This window comes from Tupaia chinensis, unplaced genomic scaffold (assembly GCF_000334495.1).
Source record: "Tupaia chinensis unplaced genomic scaffold, TupChi_1.0 Scaffold143599_1, whole genome shotgun sequence".
NCBI lineage: Eukaryota > Metazoa > Chordata > Mammalia > Scandentia > Tupaiidae > Tupaia > Tupaia belangeri.
Window position 1 is genome coordinate 655027 of NW_006203445.1, and position 16628 is coordinate 671654.

The following is a 16628-nucleotide window of genomic DNA, read 5'->3' on the forward strand; positions in this document are numbered from 1 at the left end:
TGCTTACAGGGCCTGCGGGCCTCCCGCCTGAAGCCTCTGGTGAGGGCCCGGGAGTGGAAGGGATGGGGTGGCTGGGAGGGAGCCTGCGGGGACCTCTTGTCCCGTGATGCTCTGTTGCCCCTGGCCTGTCCCACTTCCCCTTAACCTCCCTTGGGTGGGCAGGCAAGACTCCTCCCCACCCCCTGTACTCTTTAGCCAACCTGCATGCTGAAAGGGGTACGGATGGGGTCTGGGGAGGCGTGGAGGGTGGAGGAGTTGGCAGCTGGGCCTGAAGAAGAGCCTCGGCCGCAGTTGAGTCACTGCCCACATCTGTCCTGTGCAGCTCCCACGGCTGGCAGCCTTTCTCAACAGCATGAAGCCTCGGTGAGGACACTTCCTGTGCCCAGGGGCTGCCTGCCTTCCCCTAGCCCGGGTCTGGGTCCAGGTGGTTTCTAATGGGAAGACTCAGGGAAGTAGCTTCTGAGACTGAAAGTGGCCCGGGCAGGGGCAAGCTCTATGCCCCGGAGTGACCTTCCAGGACTGGCTGGAGGGCAAGGGCGGGGCAGAGGGCCACAGGTTGGGAGAGGGTGAGGGGAGAGGGGGTGACCTGACCTGGAAGACACATATAGAAAGGACAAGGGCAGAGCTGGCCTGGGCTGGGGGCAGGCAGGGTGGGGAGGCAGGGGGACCTGGGGGAGAGAGGAGCTGTTGCTCTTAGAGGTCTGGACCGCCTGAGCCTCGCCGGGTCCTCTCTCCATCTCAGTGTTGCAGGCTGGAAGAGCAGGGCAGAGGTTGCTCTGTTTCAGGCCCCGACACCCTGTGGACTCACTTTCCTGCACTCAGACCTTGGGCAGCCCCGGCCCTGCCTGTGTCCTGAGGGTAGTGAGGAGGGAGGCCAGGGCACGTCCTGCCGCTGCTGTGCAGTCCCTCAGTGACCCAGCCCCAGCCCCAGCCCTTCTTGAGGCCTGCTGCTTTCACTGGACAGCAGGGCTCTGGACTCCTGCCCGCTCAGCGCTCCCTTGGGGTAGTGAAGGGTCCTGCAGGAGTGAGGTCTGAGTGTTAGGAGTAGGGCCTCGGTCATCACTACCCCTGTGGCCGTGACCATCACTGCTGGTGACCATTGCCTCCATCCAGGTCGGCTAGAAAGCTCTGGGAGTTGCAGCACGAGATCGAGGTGAGACCCGAGCTCCCAGACTGCAGTAGGGTGCTGGGGGAGGGTGGAGGTGGGGAAGGCACCTGCCCCTGCTCCCACTGGGCTCCTGGAGTGGCCTGGCATTGTTCATTGCCAGTCAGGCCCGGCTGTCCAGCCCTTATTTGCCCAAATGCTGTACTGAAGGGCTGGGTCCTGTCCGCTGGCCCCCTGCGGCCCCCTGTGCCCGGGCACGGTGATTACCTTGGCTGGCAGCATCTGCAGTTCATGTAGGAGCTGGGACAACTGCTGCCACCCATGGCGTAGCACCACTGCCTGCCCAGAGGGCCTGCGTCCCCTCGTGGTACAGCCCACGTCTGGGACAGGTGCTGGGATGGAGCCGCCTCAGCCCATAGCCCCTCACCGGAGGGCAGGGTGGGCTGGGCGGTCGCCTCATTGGGCTGTCCTGCCAGGTGTACCGCAACACCGTCATTGCCCAGTGGAAGGCTCTGGACCTGGACGTGCTGTTGACCCCCATGCTGGGCCCTGCCCTGGATTTGAACAGCCCAGGCAAGGCCACAGGTGAGGCCTGTGATCCCCCCACACCCCTGCCTCCCCAGCCATGAGCTCAGCCCTGTTCCCTGCAGGGAAGAAGAGGGAGGCCTCCACCTTTGTGGGGTTCAGTCTGGCTGGCAGGAGGAATGTGAATCTCATGGGATACCAGGAGGGACTGAGCTCCCTGCCTTCAGACTATTCAAGTCAGGGGTCTGGAGTTACAGTCTGTAGTTCTAGGAGGTGACATTTGAAGTCTAGGTGGGATTTAGATAAGCCAAGAGAATAACAATAGTTAGGCCAGGGAAAGCTATGTGGGCCAGGACACAGGACGCATCGGCTGGCCAGAACTGGCCCCAGAGGACAGATGTGGCACAAGGGGCCCTGGTCGGGGCGGGCCAGCGTGCTGAGAGAGGCAGACCCACCCAGCAGGAGGGTGGGGAGCCGTGGATAACTGGAGCAGCCTCAGCCTGAATCTGCACTCCTGGGCTCGTCCCTCCAGCCTCAGCCTGGGAGAGAGCCTTTCCCTGGCTGTGGAAGTGAGCTGCCATTCGTGCAGTGTGTGTGTGTGGGGGGGAGACGACAGGCCGGGCGAGGACAGTCAGCACAGCGGGTCCCAGGGCCTGCTTTAGCCACTTGGGGTGTGTTTCAGGGGCCGTCAGCTACACTCTACTCTACAACTGCCTGGACTTCCCCGCGGGGGTGGTACCTGTCACCACCGTCACCGCCGCAGACGAGGCCCGGATGGAGCACTACCGGGGCTACTTTGGGGATATATGGGACAAGGTGCTGCGGCAGGTGAGGCGTCCCTCCCACCTCCAGAACTCACCCGGCCCCAGCCGCTGCAGAGCAGTGGGGTCAGCACGTGCCATCCTCGCCAGCCTTTCTTAAACAAGATCTGGAAGGCTGTGGCCCAGGCCAGCCGAAGGCCTGGTGGTTGAGGTGGCTGGCTCCCACGTGGCCATCTGTGGTTCAAGTCCCAGCCCTGGCTGCTTAAGAAACATGCCAAGCGCATGTGTGTGTGCTCGAAATCCCGAGAGGAGGGAGAGATGGCGGAGAAGGGATGGCGTTGTGACCGTGTCCCCTGGGGGATGCTTTTTCCTCTCCTTGTCTCTGTGTCTCTCTCTGGAGAGTGTACACACCCGGTAGCCCTGCTTTGCTGCGTCCCCTCCCAGCTGGGCAGGCCTTGGACCAGGGCGGAATCTTGCCTCCTGCCCCTGTCCTGACGCCTGTGTCCCTGCAGGCCGTGAGGAACAGCGTGGGGCTGCCGGTGGCCGTGCAGTGCGTGGCTCTGCCCTGGCAAGAGGAGCTGTGTCTGCGGTTCATGCGGGAGGTGGAGCGGCTGATGACCCCTGGAAACCCGCCATCCTGAGGGCCGCCTGCTCACCCAGCTCCTGAGGACCCGAGACCCACGTGCCACCCGGCCTGGCCTAACTGGGGCACGACAATGGCCGAGAGGAAGCACTGAGCATGGGGGAGGCTTCCACACCCCCTCCCAGCCCCCTGTAAGAAGCGTGGATCCCCCAAGTCTGGACCTTGCTCCCCGCTCTGGTCCCCCTCTGCCCCATCCCCAGCCCCCATGTGGCAGCCAGTGGATGTGACAGGGCCACGGCCCACTAACAGTCAAGAAACAGCTGCTGGTCTGTGTGCTTTCTGGGCGGCATCGTGACGGCACAGGCCTGGTGGCCTTCCGGAGCCAGGCTCCTACATGTCTGCTGCTGTGCAGCCTCCCTGGTGTCCCTCGCCCACAGGGTGAGCATGGGCTTGTGCCCCCCACACTTCACCCTTGCCCTTCCTCTCATACTAACTGCGCCCAGCTTGCCAGATGCTGTCCTCTGTCTCCCCTCCACTCCTGCACCATCAGCCTTCAAGGTCCCAGCTCAAGCCTCCTCTCCTTGTCCTGAGCCCTGGAGTGTGTGGGCTGTGTCCTCCCATCTGGGTGTGTCTACCTGCCTCAGCATGCTGGCTCGCCCCAGTGGCAGGGGCCCTGGGCCACATCTGTCCTCTGTGACCTGCACAGGGCTGGGCACAGGGCACCCGTGGAGGCACCCAAGTTAGGCTGGGGGCTGGAGCGTTGGGCTGAGCTGGTGCTGTTGAGCAGGGAGCCCACGGGCTAGGGGAGGCAGGCAGAGGCCAAAGGATCTGGCAGAGTGCCTGGGGATTGCAAGGACCTGGCTTGCTCCGGGAAGGCCTCCTGAAGGAGGTGGACCTGTGTTGAGTCTAGAAAGATCTCAGAGGCTGAGCTGGGGGATGCGGACATCCCAGAGAAGGGGCAGTACTCCCAAAGACCCAGGTGGGTTTGGTTAATGGCAGGCATGTTGAATGAGCACCGGAGAAGCAGGGCTGTAGGTGAAGCTAGATCAATGCCATCTTGGGCAGCCAGGTCAAGAACTTGGATTCTGTCTTGAGGGTGGTGGGTGTTGTTGGGAGTAGACTCAAGGGGCAAAGCTTGATGAGGAGAAGGCTGCTCTTGATCCCTAACCTGGGGAAGGATCTGAGGCCTCGGCAGAGGCCCAGGGATGGAGATGGCTGTTTGGGAACTGACGGTAGGATAAACCGAGCTGTCTCAGCTCAGAGTCTCACCCCCATCCGGTCTGCCAACCTGCCTCTTGCTGGACTGCGTCTCCTGGCAGTAGAAGTCTGAATGGTCTGCGGAAGTCTTTGGAAGTTTCTTGGCCCCCCCTTGCAGAGTCCCTCACCCTTCCCTGGTTCTAGCCCTCACTCTGCTGCTGGCTGGGAAGATGCTTTAGCCCTCCGGGCAGGGCAGGCTCCAGCTTCCCCCGGATCTATTTCAAATTCTTTCTAGTGTTCTCTTCAGACTTTCCCCTCCACCCTGAGTCTCCTACTCTTCTGGAAGAACCTTTTCTTCCAGGTGCCACTTCCTGGCCCTGCCTTGGTGGGACTGGTTTTAGGGAGAACAGGTGGCCCTATGTCCTGAGGCAGATCCGAGGGCCCGGCCCACATGGGGACACCTAGATTGGGACAGCGAGGCAGATGCTGCACTGTGCCCTGATTCCTCACAGCTGCTGTCGTAATTTTCCCCCTATTGGTCCAGACTGTTCCCTAATGGCCTGCCATCCACCCCGGCTTCTCCCTCCTGCCCCATTTCTCTCTTGGTTGCCGACACCCTTGTGCTTTCAGACGGAGGCTGCAGGGTCACGGCCCTGCTCCTCCCCGCCTTCACTAGGTCGTTGATTCAGCCTGCGAGCCTGCGAGCCTCAGCCATGTCCAGTCCTCTGCTGAGTGGTGCTGGAGACCGAGCCAAACCAAGCCTGGCTCCCAACCCTGAGAGACCTCAGCTTCTGGGGGTGGGGTCATGGACACAAACACACCTGCCACCCCTAGAGATCAGGATTGGGAGAGGCAGTCACTGGGCCTGTGTTGAGTGTAGAAGGATCCCAGAGGCTGAGCTGGGGCATGCGGACATCCTGGAGAAGGGGTAGTACGCCCAAGACGCAGGTGGGTTCGGTTAATGGCAGGCATGTTGAGTGGGCACCGGAGGAGCAGGGCCCCCGTCTCCTCTCCTCCACTGTGCTGGTCCAGCTGCCTGCCTCCCATCCGGGCACTGCAGTAACTTCCCGTCTGGGCCTCTGCTTCCCTCCTGCCCGCCCCCGGCCATCCTCCATCCAGCGGCCAGAGTGAGCCTTTAAAGCAGCAAATCAGATCGAGACCTTCCAACAGCTCCCTGTCCCACCTAGAGTGGAACCCAGTCTCCCGTGTCTGGCAAAGCCCTGGGTGCCGTGGCCCTCGTCGACCTCCACGGCCTCAGCCTGGCCCCCTCTTCCCCTTGCTCCCTGTGCACCAGCCACGCGAACGTGTTCGGTTCCTTGATCATCTCAAACCAGTCCTTGCTCCAGAGCTTTCGTGGTAGCCGCTCCCCATGTTTGGGGCACTTGGGCCAGTCTCACCTTCCCTGATCACCCACTTGCAAAACCACCTTCCCTGTCCCTTGACACGGCACCCATTGTTCTTTGTCACCACCCAAAATCATTGCTGTCTTGGGTCTCCTCCACTAACATGTAAGCTTCCCGAGAGCCGTCCTTGGTCTTATTCCTCACTGCATTCTTGCACGTGGAATGGTGCTCTGAAGGTGCGTGATTGACCCGCGAACGTGAAGTGACCACCTGCTCGGGGCCAGGCACCGGGTTGGGGGCTGGGACTACAGGGGTGAATGAGACAGACTCGGTTTTCTGTCCTCACAGTGTGTACATTCTGGAGGGTATTTGTTGAATGGGGGGCGGGGGGCAGGTGTGCTGGCGAAGACCCCTGTGTATGTAATGTGCGGAGTAGTCAGGTGACTTGGTGGGGAAAAGCGGGCAAGGGCAACCTGAACCGCGTCACTGATCACCGCTATGAGCCGTCACCCTTCTGGACACTCCTCAGCTACTGGGTTATTTACTCCTCCTTTGAACTCTATTATAGGTATTTTGGTCCCCATTTTACCAAAAGTTTCACATACTTGCCCAGGGGAATTGGAATTGACTCCTGGGTTAGTCTAGGTCAGCGCCCGCGTGAGCTGTCTGGTGTCCCATGACGCTGTGGCACAGCGGGTGTGTACAGCAACCAGGGGAGTGCGAGAAGTCAGCGGCCACTTGCCTTCCCGACCGCCAGTCTGCTGGGCTCCAGGGCGAAGATGCAGCTGCTGTGCGTTTCACGGCCTTTCCCCTCCTCAGTGGGTCCTCGCCACAGCTCTCACCGGGCCTCCGCTGCCTCTGGACCGGCTGTCCCCAAGTGTCCTTCACTGGCAGGTGACCACGCTTAAAGTCTTGAGCGTCCCTCGTGCCAAGTGCAGACTCCGTGCTCTGACCTCCCTGTGTGACCCTGCTGCTGGCTGCCGGGCTCCTCTCCTCCCTTCCCGAGGGCCTCGTCCCACCATTGGCCTGCAGGCGGGATCTGGATATGGCACACGCCTCCCACCTCCATGCCCTTTGCTCACTGAGCCTGCCGTGCCCGGCGTGTTCTTCCCCCGCCTCCACCTACGGAACACCCACTCATCCGAGGCAAGGGTGATAGTCCTCTCAGCCCATCAGGGGGCTGTGCTCTTCTGCGCCTGCTCCGAAGCAGGGGCTGCGTCTTTGTAGTAGCGTGCAGCACCCTTTAGGCTGTGGAGCTGGTAACCTGTGATCGCACGGGGAAAACGGCCATTATCCTTTCCATTATGTACGTGAGGCCCCCGAAGTTCAGAGAAGGCTGGTTTGTCTGAGGCCGATCCGTGTGAGGATGTCAACACTCGGTCTTGTAATGAAGGCAGGAAGAAGGAAAGTACACGAAGCTTGGGGTCGGGCATGTGGGTCTCAAACCTCTGTACTTTCCTCCTTTGTACTGTCACCCCCTGGGGAGATGGCCATGCCACAATCCCTTCTCCATTCTCTCAGGATCTTGGGCGAGCACACACACATGTGCCCGGCCTGATTTTTAAGCCACTGGGTCTGGGACTCAAACCACAGTTGGCATGTGGGAGTCCAGCGACGTAAACGCTATGCCATCTGCTGGCCCCGCCGTTAGTTCTCTTAAGGGCTACTCACCCCAAGTCTATAGTAAACCTACAGCTTTCATCTGGTAGGCAGATCCTCTTCCACCCTCTTCCCCCAGCCCCTACCTTCACCCCTCCTGCCCAAGCATCCCTCCCTCCATCCAAGGCTGAATTCCTCCCACAGTGTGTTCTAATCAGAAATAGTCCCAGCCTGGGGACCAGCAGTTGGTGTAATGGCTATGTCGCTGAACTCCCATGTAGTCGAGTGTGGTTCAAGTCCCGGACCAGGTGACTTAAACTCCCACCGGGGGTGTGTGTGTGTGTGTGCCCAAGATCCTGAGAGGAGAATGGAAGAGAAGGGATTGTGGCGTGGCCATCTCCCTAGGGGTGATTTCTTGCTTTCTGTCTCTCTGTCTCTCTGTCTTTCTGGCAAGCGCACGCCCTATAGCAAAAACCTCTAAAAAAAAAAAAGAGAAAGAAATAGTCCCAGCCTGGATGGAGTTTCATTCCACTAGCAAACAGACATCAAATGCATGATTACTCAGAAAGACTTGCTAGGATCCCTGGTTATGATGCAAACAAACTGAGACCCGATCGGGCCCAGGGTGTATATGCATGAGAGTGTATCAGGGAATGCTTCCTGGAGGAAGTGATATTCAAGCTCAGAACTGCAGTGTCACACTAGCCATGGAACAAGAGTATTTCAAGCAGCCAACAGCTTGAAAGGTTAGAACCTGAAAGGTTAGAACCATGGACAGCCAGTGTAGACATTTGAGAAGTTTGACTGGGAAGAGGAGAAGGCAGGGATAAAGTGAGGCTAGAAGCTACGAAGGCTGTAAATTGGAGAGAATCCTTTCCTTCTCCTAGAAAGGAACCAACAGAGTTATGCAGAGAGGAGACAAAGAAAGGCAGGAATGGAAGACAGTCTCACCATCCTACCTTCCCCGACGACATACTGAGCACCAACCCCATGCCAGGCACTTTGAGAAGGGCTGACAAGGTGCTTACTTTTCTGGAGCCTGTTTTCTAGGGAAGCAGGCAGGACATGAAGAAATAAGATTGCAGGCAACGCTAAGTGTGGTGAGAGAAGTGGGCGATGTGGTAAGGGAGGAGTGCAGCTCCAGAACGGGTGAGGTAACCAGCCGGCCGAGGAGCTGCAGGGTGTGGGCCCTACCGGGGGCTGGCGGAGCTGAGGACATCAAGGGCGGGGAGTTCATTGCAGACGAGTGGGCTGGGGAGGGAGAAGCAGAAGGCTGGAGGAGGCTGGTTCCAGGGGCGCCATGGAGGTGGCAGAGGCTGGATGAAGGCAGGTTGTACTCACGTCACATTTGTTCCCGAACGGCCTTTGGGGCTCAGACAGCTCTCCCAGCCACAGGCCGGGGTCCTTCCCACCCAGAGCCGCTGCTTCTCCTGACTTCTGAGTCTCGAGGTCAGTGGCACTGTCCTCCTGATCCCCTGGACCTCAGCCTTGGTTATGCCTAACCCTTCCTCCCCTGAGACAGTGTCCTTCAGACGCAGGACTGGAACATGTGAGAGGAGTGAAGGGTGGCTGTCTCCTGGAGCTTTCCTGCTCTTCAGGAAGTCACCTCTCCTGCCCTCATGCCCCCACCCACCCACAATTCCTTCAGGGGAGGCTGGAAGCCCAGGGCCAGAGCCTGGCCTTTCTTTGGGAGTCAGGAGTGGAAAGCCCAGTAGGACGGCAAGGTTGAGTGAGGGCTGAGCTGCCTCAGTCTCCCTAGAACCCCAAGAGCCCCACCTGTCCCCTCGTGCTCCTTCCCCTCCCCCCTGCCTGGGCCCTAGCTGCCTCTCAGAATGTCCTCTGGACACACAGCACCAGGGCAGTCCACCCCCACATGACTGCTGACGCAGAACAAAAGGCGTTGGCAAATCCTTCAGTCCACCCCATCTGGAACTCCCAAGGGCCAGCCCAGTGTGCTGGTGGGGTATCTGAGGGGTGGAATAGGTGAGAGAAGGAGGTGAAGGAGGTGAAGGGTGTGGGTCAGAGCTGCAGGCTTGAGTCCCTCCTCAGGCACATCTTTGCTGAAGACTTTTCCTCTGTGTGCCCAAGATATAGGGGTCTTTATCCCCAGGCAGTCCAGGCAGGGATAAGAAGGGGCTGGGAGGCCTTGGGTTATGCCACGCCCAGGGCCTGGCCCTGCCCCCAGGTGCCGAGGTATAGGTGGGTGCTCTGACAGCGCTGCTGACAAAATAGGCAGGACAGACTCCCCGGGACACAGATGCCTGCCTTAGCTCTGATGTCTTACCCCATGGTGACGTTCTTCACGCTGAGCGTGGTGGGGGCTGCCCTGCTGGTGGTTTCCCTCCTCCTCCAGTGGTATAGCCCGGCACGGAACAAGATCCCTGGGGCCCAGAAACGCCGGCAGGTGGCGCTGCAACGGATGGAGGCCCTGATACAGCGTCTCCGGGAGCAGGTGAGCCGACATCTGTCAGCCCCGGGAGAGCCTTGGCCCTCAATCTCAGTAGGCAGACCCCTCCCCTGGCCCCATCCTCTTTGGAAGACAGGAGTCTGGGTAGACGGTCTGCAGTCCTAGATCGCCCCATGCTGGCCCTTTGTGTCATGGTCAGCTCCTCTGCCCATGTCCTCAGGCCCTGGAGGTCGGCGTAGTGTATATTCTCTCTGTCCTCCCAGCTGTTGGCACATAGCTCAGTGACACAGTAGGTGCTCACCTGGGGTATTTGTTGAAATAAATCGATGGAGGCATTTGGAGGCAGGAGGCCAGAATCTCTTTCATCTCTGAGCATCCCAAGCTACGCTGTAGCAGCAACCCGAACTCTACATCCCTTCCACCCTACTCCCTACCCTGCTCAGTTCTGAAGAGCTTTTTCTGAGCACCGGATAGGTGCAAAGCTCAGGGAGCTGGAGACGAGCCTTCCAGAAGCTGTGCTTCTTAAGAGGAGGCCTTGGCAGCTCGGACGTGGGTATTTCAAGGCAGAGATGGTCACCTCGGATGGCTGGGCAAGGAGCAGGGAGGTGGCTGAGCAACGCCTGCTCGGGGTTGCAGAGGCAAGGGTGGAGGGGGCTGTGTGTGGAAACAAGCGTTCAGGCTGAGGCTGGGGTTCACTGTGGGGCCTGAAGGATGGGACAGCCTTTCTCTGGGCCTTGGGCTCCCAGTGCCCCAGGATGGGTGGGTTTTGGTATGGTGGGGCCCCTACCTCTGGTTGGCAGTGGTGGACTCCCTCTGGGAACCCCGAAGGTGGGGGTTGGGCATAGTGCCTGAGGTGCTGTCCCCGTGCTCAGGAGTTCCTGAGTGTCCTCTGCCGTCCCCCGGATGGTGATTGATGGCCCCAATGGGCACTTCTCTGCCCGAGCTGCTGCAGTTGCTGTGAAAATGTATTAATATTAATTGGGGCTAATTAGTTGGATAAATCAACCCGCCCCCAGAGAGCAGCTGCCCCTCCCTGGTTGGTAAGGAGGAAGCTGGGCTAATGGGGGTTGCTGTGGTGTGTCAGTGTGATGGAGATCGCTCCTGTGTGTGTGGGGAGGCCCCGTCAGGGCATGGGCCGAGGTTCCCTCGCAGCGAGTGGGGGGCCTGCTTGCGTGTGCCATCTGCTGGTGCCTCGTGTCATGGTAGGGCGAGTGGGTGTGTGCCTGTGTGTGTGTCATGTCACTGGTGGGAGTTTGTACTTCTGGATGGGTGTGGCAGGTGTGAGCCTGAAGGTTTGGTTGGATGTGTACATGTGTGGTTGTGTGTCAGGGCACAGCTGGTTCTGTGCGTGTCCGGCACCAGGCTGGTGAACATGTGGGTGTCTGGGGTCCAAGGGTATTGGGCTGGTACCTGGGGGCAGTGTGTGTGTTTGGTGGCCTGGAGGAGGCAAGGGAGCTTGAGTAAGTCATCCATGATATCTCCAGCCTCTCCTCGTGGCTTCAGACCGCTTGGCTCCAGCCCTGTTCTCCCCACAGCAAAGCCGTGCAGGTCTGTCCCAGGCCCCCTCCTAGTCAAGGTGCCTGCTCCAGCCCTGTGTCCCAGGGGAAGCAGAGGCTAAGACATCCTCCAACCCTCGCAGGTTCCAGGTAACACACCCTCTACTCTCCAGGGATAGACTCGTTATAAAGATAAATCTAACCTCTGACCCTGGTTAGTCTTAAAGATGTTCCCAGAAGCCAGCAGGTACTGTGATGGTTAAGCTAGACTACCACATGGCCAACTATGGTTCAAGTCCCGGATCTGGCGACTTGCTTTCTCGTTTTCCTTTTCTGTCTGTTTCTCTCTGGTGAGTACATGTGCCCTATAGCAAATTTTAAAAATAAATAAATAAATATATAAATGAAATAAGTAATCCTTAAAAAGAAAAACAAAAAGATGTTTCCAGGCCCACCCTAGTGGCATAGTCAGTAGCAAACTGAACGGCATTGTTGTTTGCTACATGGCCAACTGCAGGTTTGAATCCCCAGGTCAGTTTGAAGATACACAGGGTATGTGTGTGCGTGTCCAGAATTCTAAAGGGCTGCAGGGCTGGGGGAAGGGGACTGTGGCTTGACAAGACATCAGGGTGCTCCTCTCTCTCAGTCAGGTGTACATGCTGTCTATCATGAATAAAGTAAATCAACTTAAAGAAAAGAGGGGCCCATGGCCTACTGATTAAGGGGGCTGGATCCCACATGGCCGACTACGATCTGAATCCTAGACTTGGCAGCTTGAAAAACACGCCTGGCATGTGTGCCTCAGATCCTGACGGGATGGAGAAAGGAGAAGAAAATGTTCCCAATCTGGCCAGGTGTGGTGGAGGCGTTCTGTGACAGGAGGCCACTCAGTTGTGTGTGCCGAGGCCCAGTGCCTGTGGGGCTGTGAGATGCCACAGGAGGGAGTGACTTGTCTTGTCTGGAGAGGGTCAAGCAGGGAAGGCGTCACAGAGATGTGTTTGGGCTGATGTTTAGGAGTTTTCCAAAAGGAGACAGGAACAAGGAAGGCAGTGCCGGGGAGGGGAAAACTGAGACGTGCGTGCGTTTCTGTAGAACACACAGACAGGAATGTTTGCTGGACCCACTGGGGTAAATGGACCAGCTGCTCAAGGCTGGAGTCTGCTGGCCAAGAGGCTCCGGTCATCTCAGGCGGAACCCGGCCACCCTGAAGGTCGAGGTGGTTTATGACATTAAGCATACTTAACAACCACCTTGGAAATAGTAATAAGTCCACTTACTGAAAGCTTTAAAAAATAGATTTTTGGGGGGAGAGATTTTTGCTATAGGGCATGTGCACTTGCTGAAGAGACAGAGAAAGATGGAGAGAGTGAGAAATCACTGCCCCCCACCAGGGGAGTTGGCCAGGCCACAATCCCTTCTCCTCCATTCTCTTCTCAGGATCTTGGGCACGCACGCACACGCGCCTGGCACGAGTTTTAAGCCATCAAGTCTGGGACTTGAACCACAGTCAACCCTGTGGGAGTCCAGTGCCTTAACTACTATGCCACCTGCTGACCCAAAAATATATTTTCTTTGGGCCAGCCAGGTGGTGTGGAGGTTAAGGCACTGGATCCTACATGGTCGACTCTGTAGTCTGAGTACCGAAACTGGTGGTTTTAAAAACACGCCAGGCATGTGTGCATTGTGCCCAAAATCCTGATAGTAGAGGAACAGGAATTGTGGCAAGGTCATCCTCCTTGGGGGGTGCTTTCTCACTTTCTCTCTTTCTGGTGAGCTCACATTCTTTATAGCAAAAAAAAAAAAAGAAAAAAAAAATCTTTGTTTTTCAAACAATGATGGGAGGCGACTTCAGCTGAGTATGGAGAAAGGCAGGTGTCTGAGAGACCCAGCAAGAGGGGTGATTTGCTCCAAACTGTATCCTAAACTGATGTGGAAGTGCTAGAAGTCGAGATCCAGCCACATGGTGCAGAGGACACATGCTGGTCTGCAGTACTGGAAGCCACATGGAAGATCAGGGCCTGGTTCCCAGGTCTCTGCACAATCTGGGTGCATGCACATGTGCCCATGACCCTGGCTGCCTGGAAAGGCTGGAGAGAGGATCACAGTGTGAGACCCTGTTGAGAGTGCTTGTCTTTCTCTCGCTTATGAAATACATACATACATACATAAATAAATAAGTAACAAAAGGAAAAGTCTATTTTAAAATGTAAGAAAAAGTTATTTAAGTTGAGGCTCAATTTTTTTCATCAAATTATTCTAATAATTTGCAAATAATTTTTTTTTTAGAATTTGTTGTAGTTTTGGGGGACCAGCAGTTAGTGTAATGGCTATATTGCTGGACTCCCATGTAGTCGACCACAGTTCACATCCCGGACCAGGTGGCTTAAAACTCACACCAGGTGTGATAAATCACCCTTAGGGGGTTGGCCACACTGCAGTGCTTTCTCCTCTGTTTTCCTCTCTGGATTTTGGGCATGCGCACACACGTACCTGGCATGTTTTTCAAACTGCTGGGTCTGGGACTCGAGCCCTGCAGTAGATCATATAAGACCTAGCCACCTAGCCTCCATGCCAACTCCTGACCCTATATTCATAATTTTGTAGCTCTTCTAATACTAAGATTTTAATATAGTTAACTATCATCTGCCATCAGCTAGGTCATAAATGTTGCTATTAGAACAGCATAACAAATCACGTCATCCTCGTCAGAAGTTGTTTACTGGGGCAGTTAAGCATGCCTCTGGTGTTAGGCTTCCTGCATTTGAATTCTGACTCAGACACTTACATTTTACATAACTCCTCTGTGTCTTAACTTCCTCATCTCCACAGTGAGGTGATGATTGTAATTCTAGAACTTGAACGAATGAATTAAGTGTCCACGGTGGCGCCTGGTACACGGCAGGCATCGTCTAAGTGATCGTCCCCACTTGAGTAGTAAAGTCCATGCTGTCCGCGAGGAGTAGTGGATGTTTGGGTGAGTTTCAATGAATTTGGACTAGAAGCTGGAAATGACATTCAACAGGGTTGACAAGACTTTTTTGGACCTTTGAAATTGGTTACCCAGGCTGCTGGAGTTCCTGCCCTGCTGGCAGAGAGGGACAGTCCCAGAAGACACCTGTGCTCGTCCCCATTCATACCCGCCCTGCTCTCTTCCCCACCTCTACCCAACACCATGCCCAAATCCTACATTCCCATGAGTGACCATGCCCGGACAACTGCAGGGGAGCCCTAGCCTCAGAGGTCCTCATGGCTACACTGGGCACTTGCCCACAGCAGGTGGTGGTGGAGTGGGTGCTGACAGCAGCAGTGTGTGTGAGAAGAGGCAAGGAAGAGGAGGCCAGTGAGACAGGCTCACTGCCGTAAAGAGCCTACTGCAATGCCTGGCACCCGGGGATGCTTTGTCAAAAAGCTCCCCATGCCAAGAGGGTTGAGGTATTGGGCTTAAATCCAGCCTCCCCGACTTTGATGACCTCGGGCAAGAGTGTTAAGCTCTCTGTGACTCGGTGCCTTCACTGGGGAAATGAAAATGGTAATAAGAGCACTTAGCTGGCCAGCCACGGCAGTGCAGGGGTAGTGTAATGCTTTGCCATGCTGACGTCACGTGGGCACATGGGCAGGTCCCAGGTTTGCATCCTGAGGTCCCCTGTACACACCGGGCATCTGGCTGAGGCTGGGGGTGGATTGAAGCATGAAAACTCTGTCAGAGGTATTCCAGCCACACCCCTCTCTGAAGAAAGAAAGCAGCACACATGCGTACGTGCACGTCAAAGTGTACAGAGGGCCAGCAGGGGGCGTGGAGACTCAGGCCTGGACTCCCACATGGTTGCTGAGCAGGTCGAATCGCAGACCCAGTGGCTTGAAGATCACGCCAGTGCGTGTGCGCGTGCACGCGTGTGTGTACCCACCAAAGTCCCAGGAGGAGAATGGAGGAGAAGGGATTACGACCACCTTCCCTGGCGGGGAGGACTTCTCACTTCCTCCCTCTCTCTCCCTTTGGTGAGACACTTAGTCACTGTTTTCTCCTGAGGACTTAATGGAACAGTGCAGGCAAAGGGCCTGGCACGGCCGAGCGCTCCCCAGCCAGTGCTCGCCAGTCCTCCAGGCACAGATGTGTATCTAAGTGTGAACACATGATGCACGTTTACAGTAAAAGCTTTGTTTTTGTTTGTTTTCATTTCGCCACAGGGTGCATGTGCTCGCCAGAGAGGAACCGCGAGATAGAGAGAAGTAGGGAAAATGGGGTCAGCCGGTGGTGTAGTACTTAAGATGCTAGATGCTCATGCAGTCAACCAAGGTTCAAGTCCTGGACCCATGCCCAAAATCCCAAGAGGAGAATGGCTGGAAAGGGATTGTGGCATGGGACCCCCCCACCCTGGGGCGGGGGTGCAATTTCTTGCTTTCTGTTTCTTTTGTTTCTCTAGCAGGTACACACGCCCTATAGCAAAAACAAAACAAAACGAAACAAACAAATAAAAAAAAACTCTCTTAAAAAAAAGAGAGCGTGGGTAGAGAAATAGAGAAACCACCCTCCACACCCTCCAGTGGGGATGACCATGCCACAGTCCCTTCTCCCCCATTCTCCTCTTGTTATTTTGGGCACGCACACACACACACACACACACACACACACACGTGTGCCTGGTATATTTTTCAAGCTGGGACTCAAAGGTGGGATCCAGCCACCTTAACCACCACACCACTGGCTAGTCCTGAAGTCGACGCTTTGTAACCACACTGATGAGAACAGTGCTGCCACCTTATTCTGAGGGCAATGGGGACCTACAATCAGATTTAGATTTTGTGAGATCTTAAAAGGATGGCCCAGGCTGTAACGAAGAGAGTGAGTTAGAGGCAGGGAGGCCAGGGAGGCCAGAGAAGAGGCCTAAGACAGAGCCAGAGAAGGCTCTAGGCAGGGGTGAGGTGAGGGGGGTGTCAGAGGTGGGAGGTGTGCCTGCAGCAGAAGCAGCCACAGGTGGTGCGTGAGGTCAGGCGTGTGGTCACTGCAGCCGACCGCCTGGGTTTGATCCAGGCTCTGCCACTTTATAGTGATGTGTCCTTGAGCAAATAACTCCCTGTGCCCACAGATTTCTTCTGCTGTAACATGAGAACATAATCCAACCTACTTCCGAGGGTGTTGCAAGGAGTAATAGGAAGTATTAAGTGCTAAGTGCTTGGCATGGGCCTGGCTTGTATTCAGTGTTCCAACACACCCTACGTGTGATTAGGCGTTAGCGCTATGACTACTGTCAGAACTCGGATGTGAGCGAGAGGTCCAGGGTGACTCTGAGGCTTGTTGCTTTGGTGCCGTGAGTGTCATTAATTGGGAATTTCAAGAAGAGATTTGTCGGGACCAGCAGTTGGAGTAATGACTATGTCGCTGGACTCCCATGTAGTCAGTCGTAGTTCAAGTCCCAGACCCGGTGGCTTAAACTCACGCCGGATGCGTGTACATGCGTGCCCAAGATCCCGAGAGGAGAATGGAGAAGAGATTGCAGCATGGCCATGCCCCCTGGGGGGTGATTTCTCTATTTCTATCTCTCTGTCTCTCTGATGAGCACACGCACCCTATAACAAAAACCTCTCAAAAAAAAAAAAAAAAAAAAAAAATTTTT

The 16628-nt window shown here is 56.3% G+C and overlaps 2 protein-coding genes across 2 annotated transcripts in view; both read left to right on the forward strand.

The window, feature by feature from the left end:
* The window catches only part of LOC102489877 (fatty-acid amide hydrolase 1), a gene marked incomplete at its 5' end in the record, with an annotated part of 21137 nt that extends 17841 nt beyond the window's left edge, over window positions 1–3296 (forward strand). Inside the window, 6 exon segments of the mRNA XM_006164237.3 lie at window positions 28–39; window positions 323–363; window positions 1114–1153; window positions 1582–1690; window positions 2313–2458; window positions 2904–3296. Of these exon segments, the coding sequence (XP_006164299.2) occupies window positions 28–39; window positions 323–363; window positions 1114–1153; window positions 1582–1690; window positions 2313–2458; window positions 2904–3032 (477 nt within the window).
* Window positions 3297–8890: 5594 nt separating this feature from the next.
* Window positions 8891–16628, forward strand: part of LOC102498736 (vitamin D3 hydroxylase-associated protein-like) — a 22453-nt gene continuing 14715 nt past the window's right edge. The window contains exon 1 of the mRNA XM_027766598.1: window positions 8891–9565. Coding sequence (XP_027622399.1) covers window positions 9371–9565 — 195 coding nt within the window. The 5' untranslated portion in view covers window positions 8891–9370. The remainder of the gene's footprint in view (window positions 9566–16628) is intronic.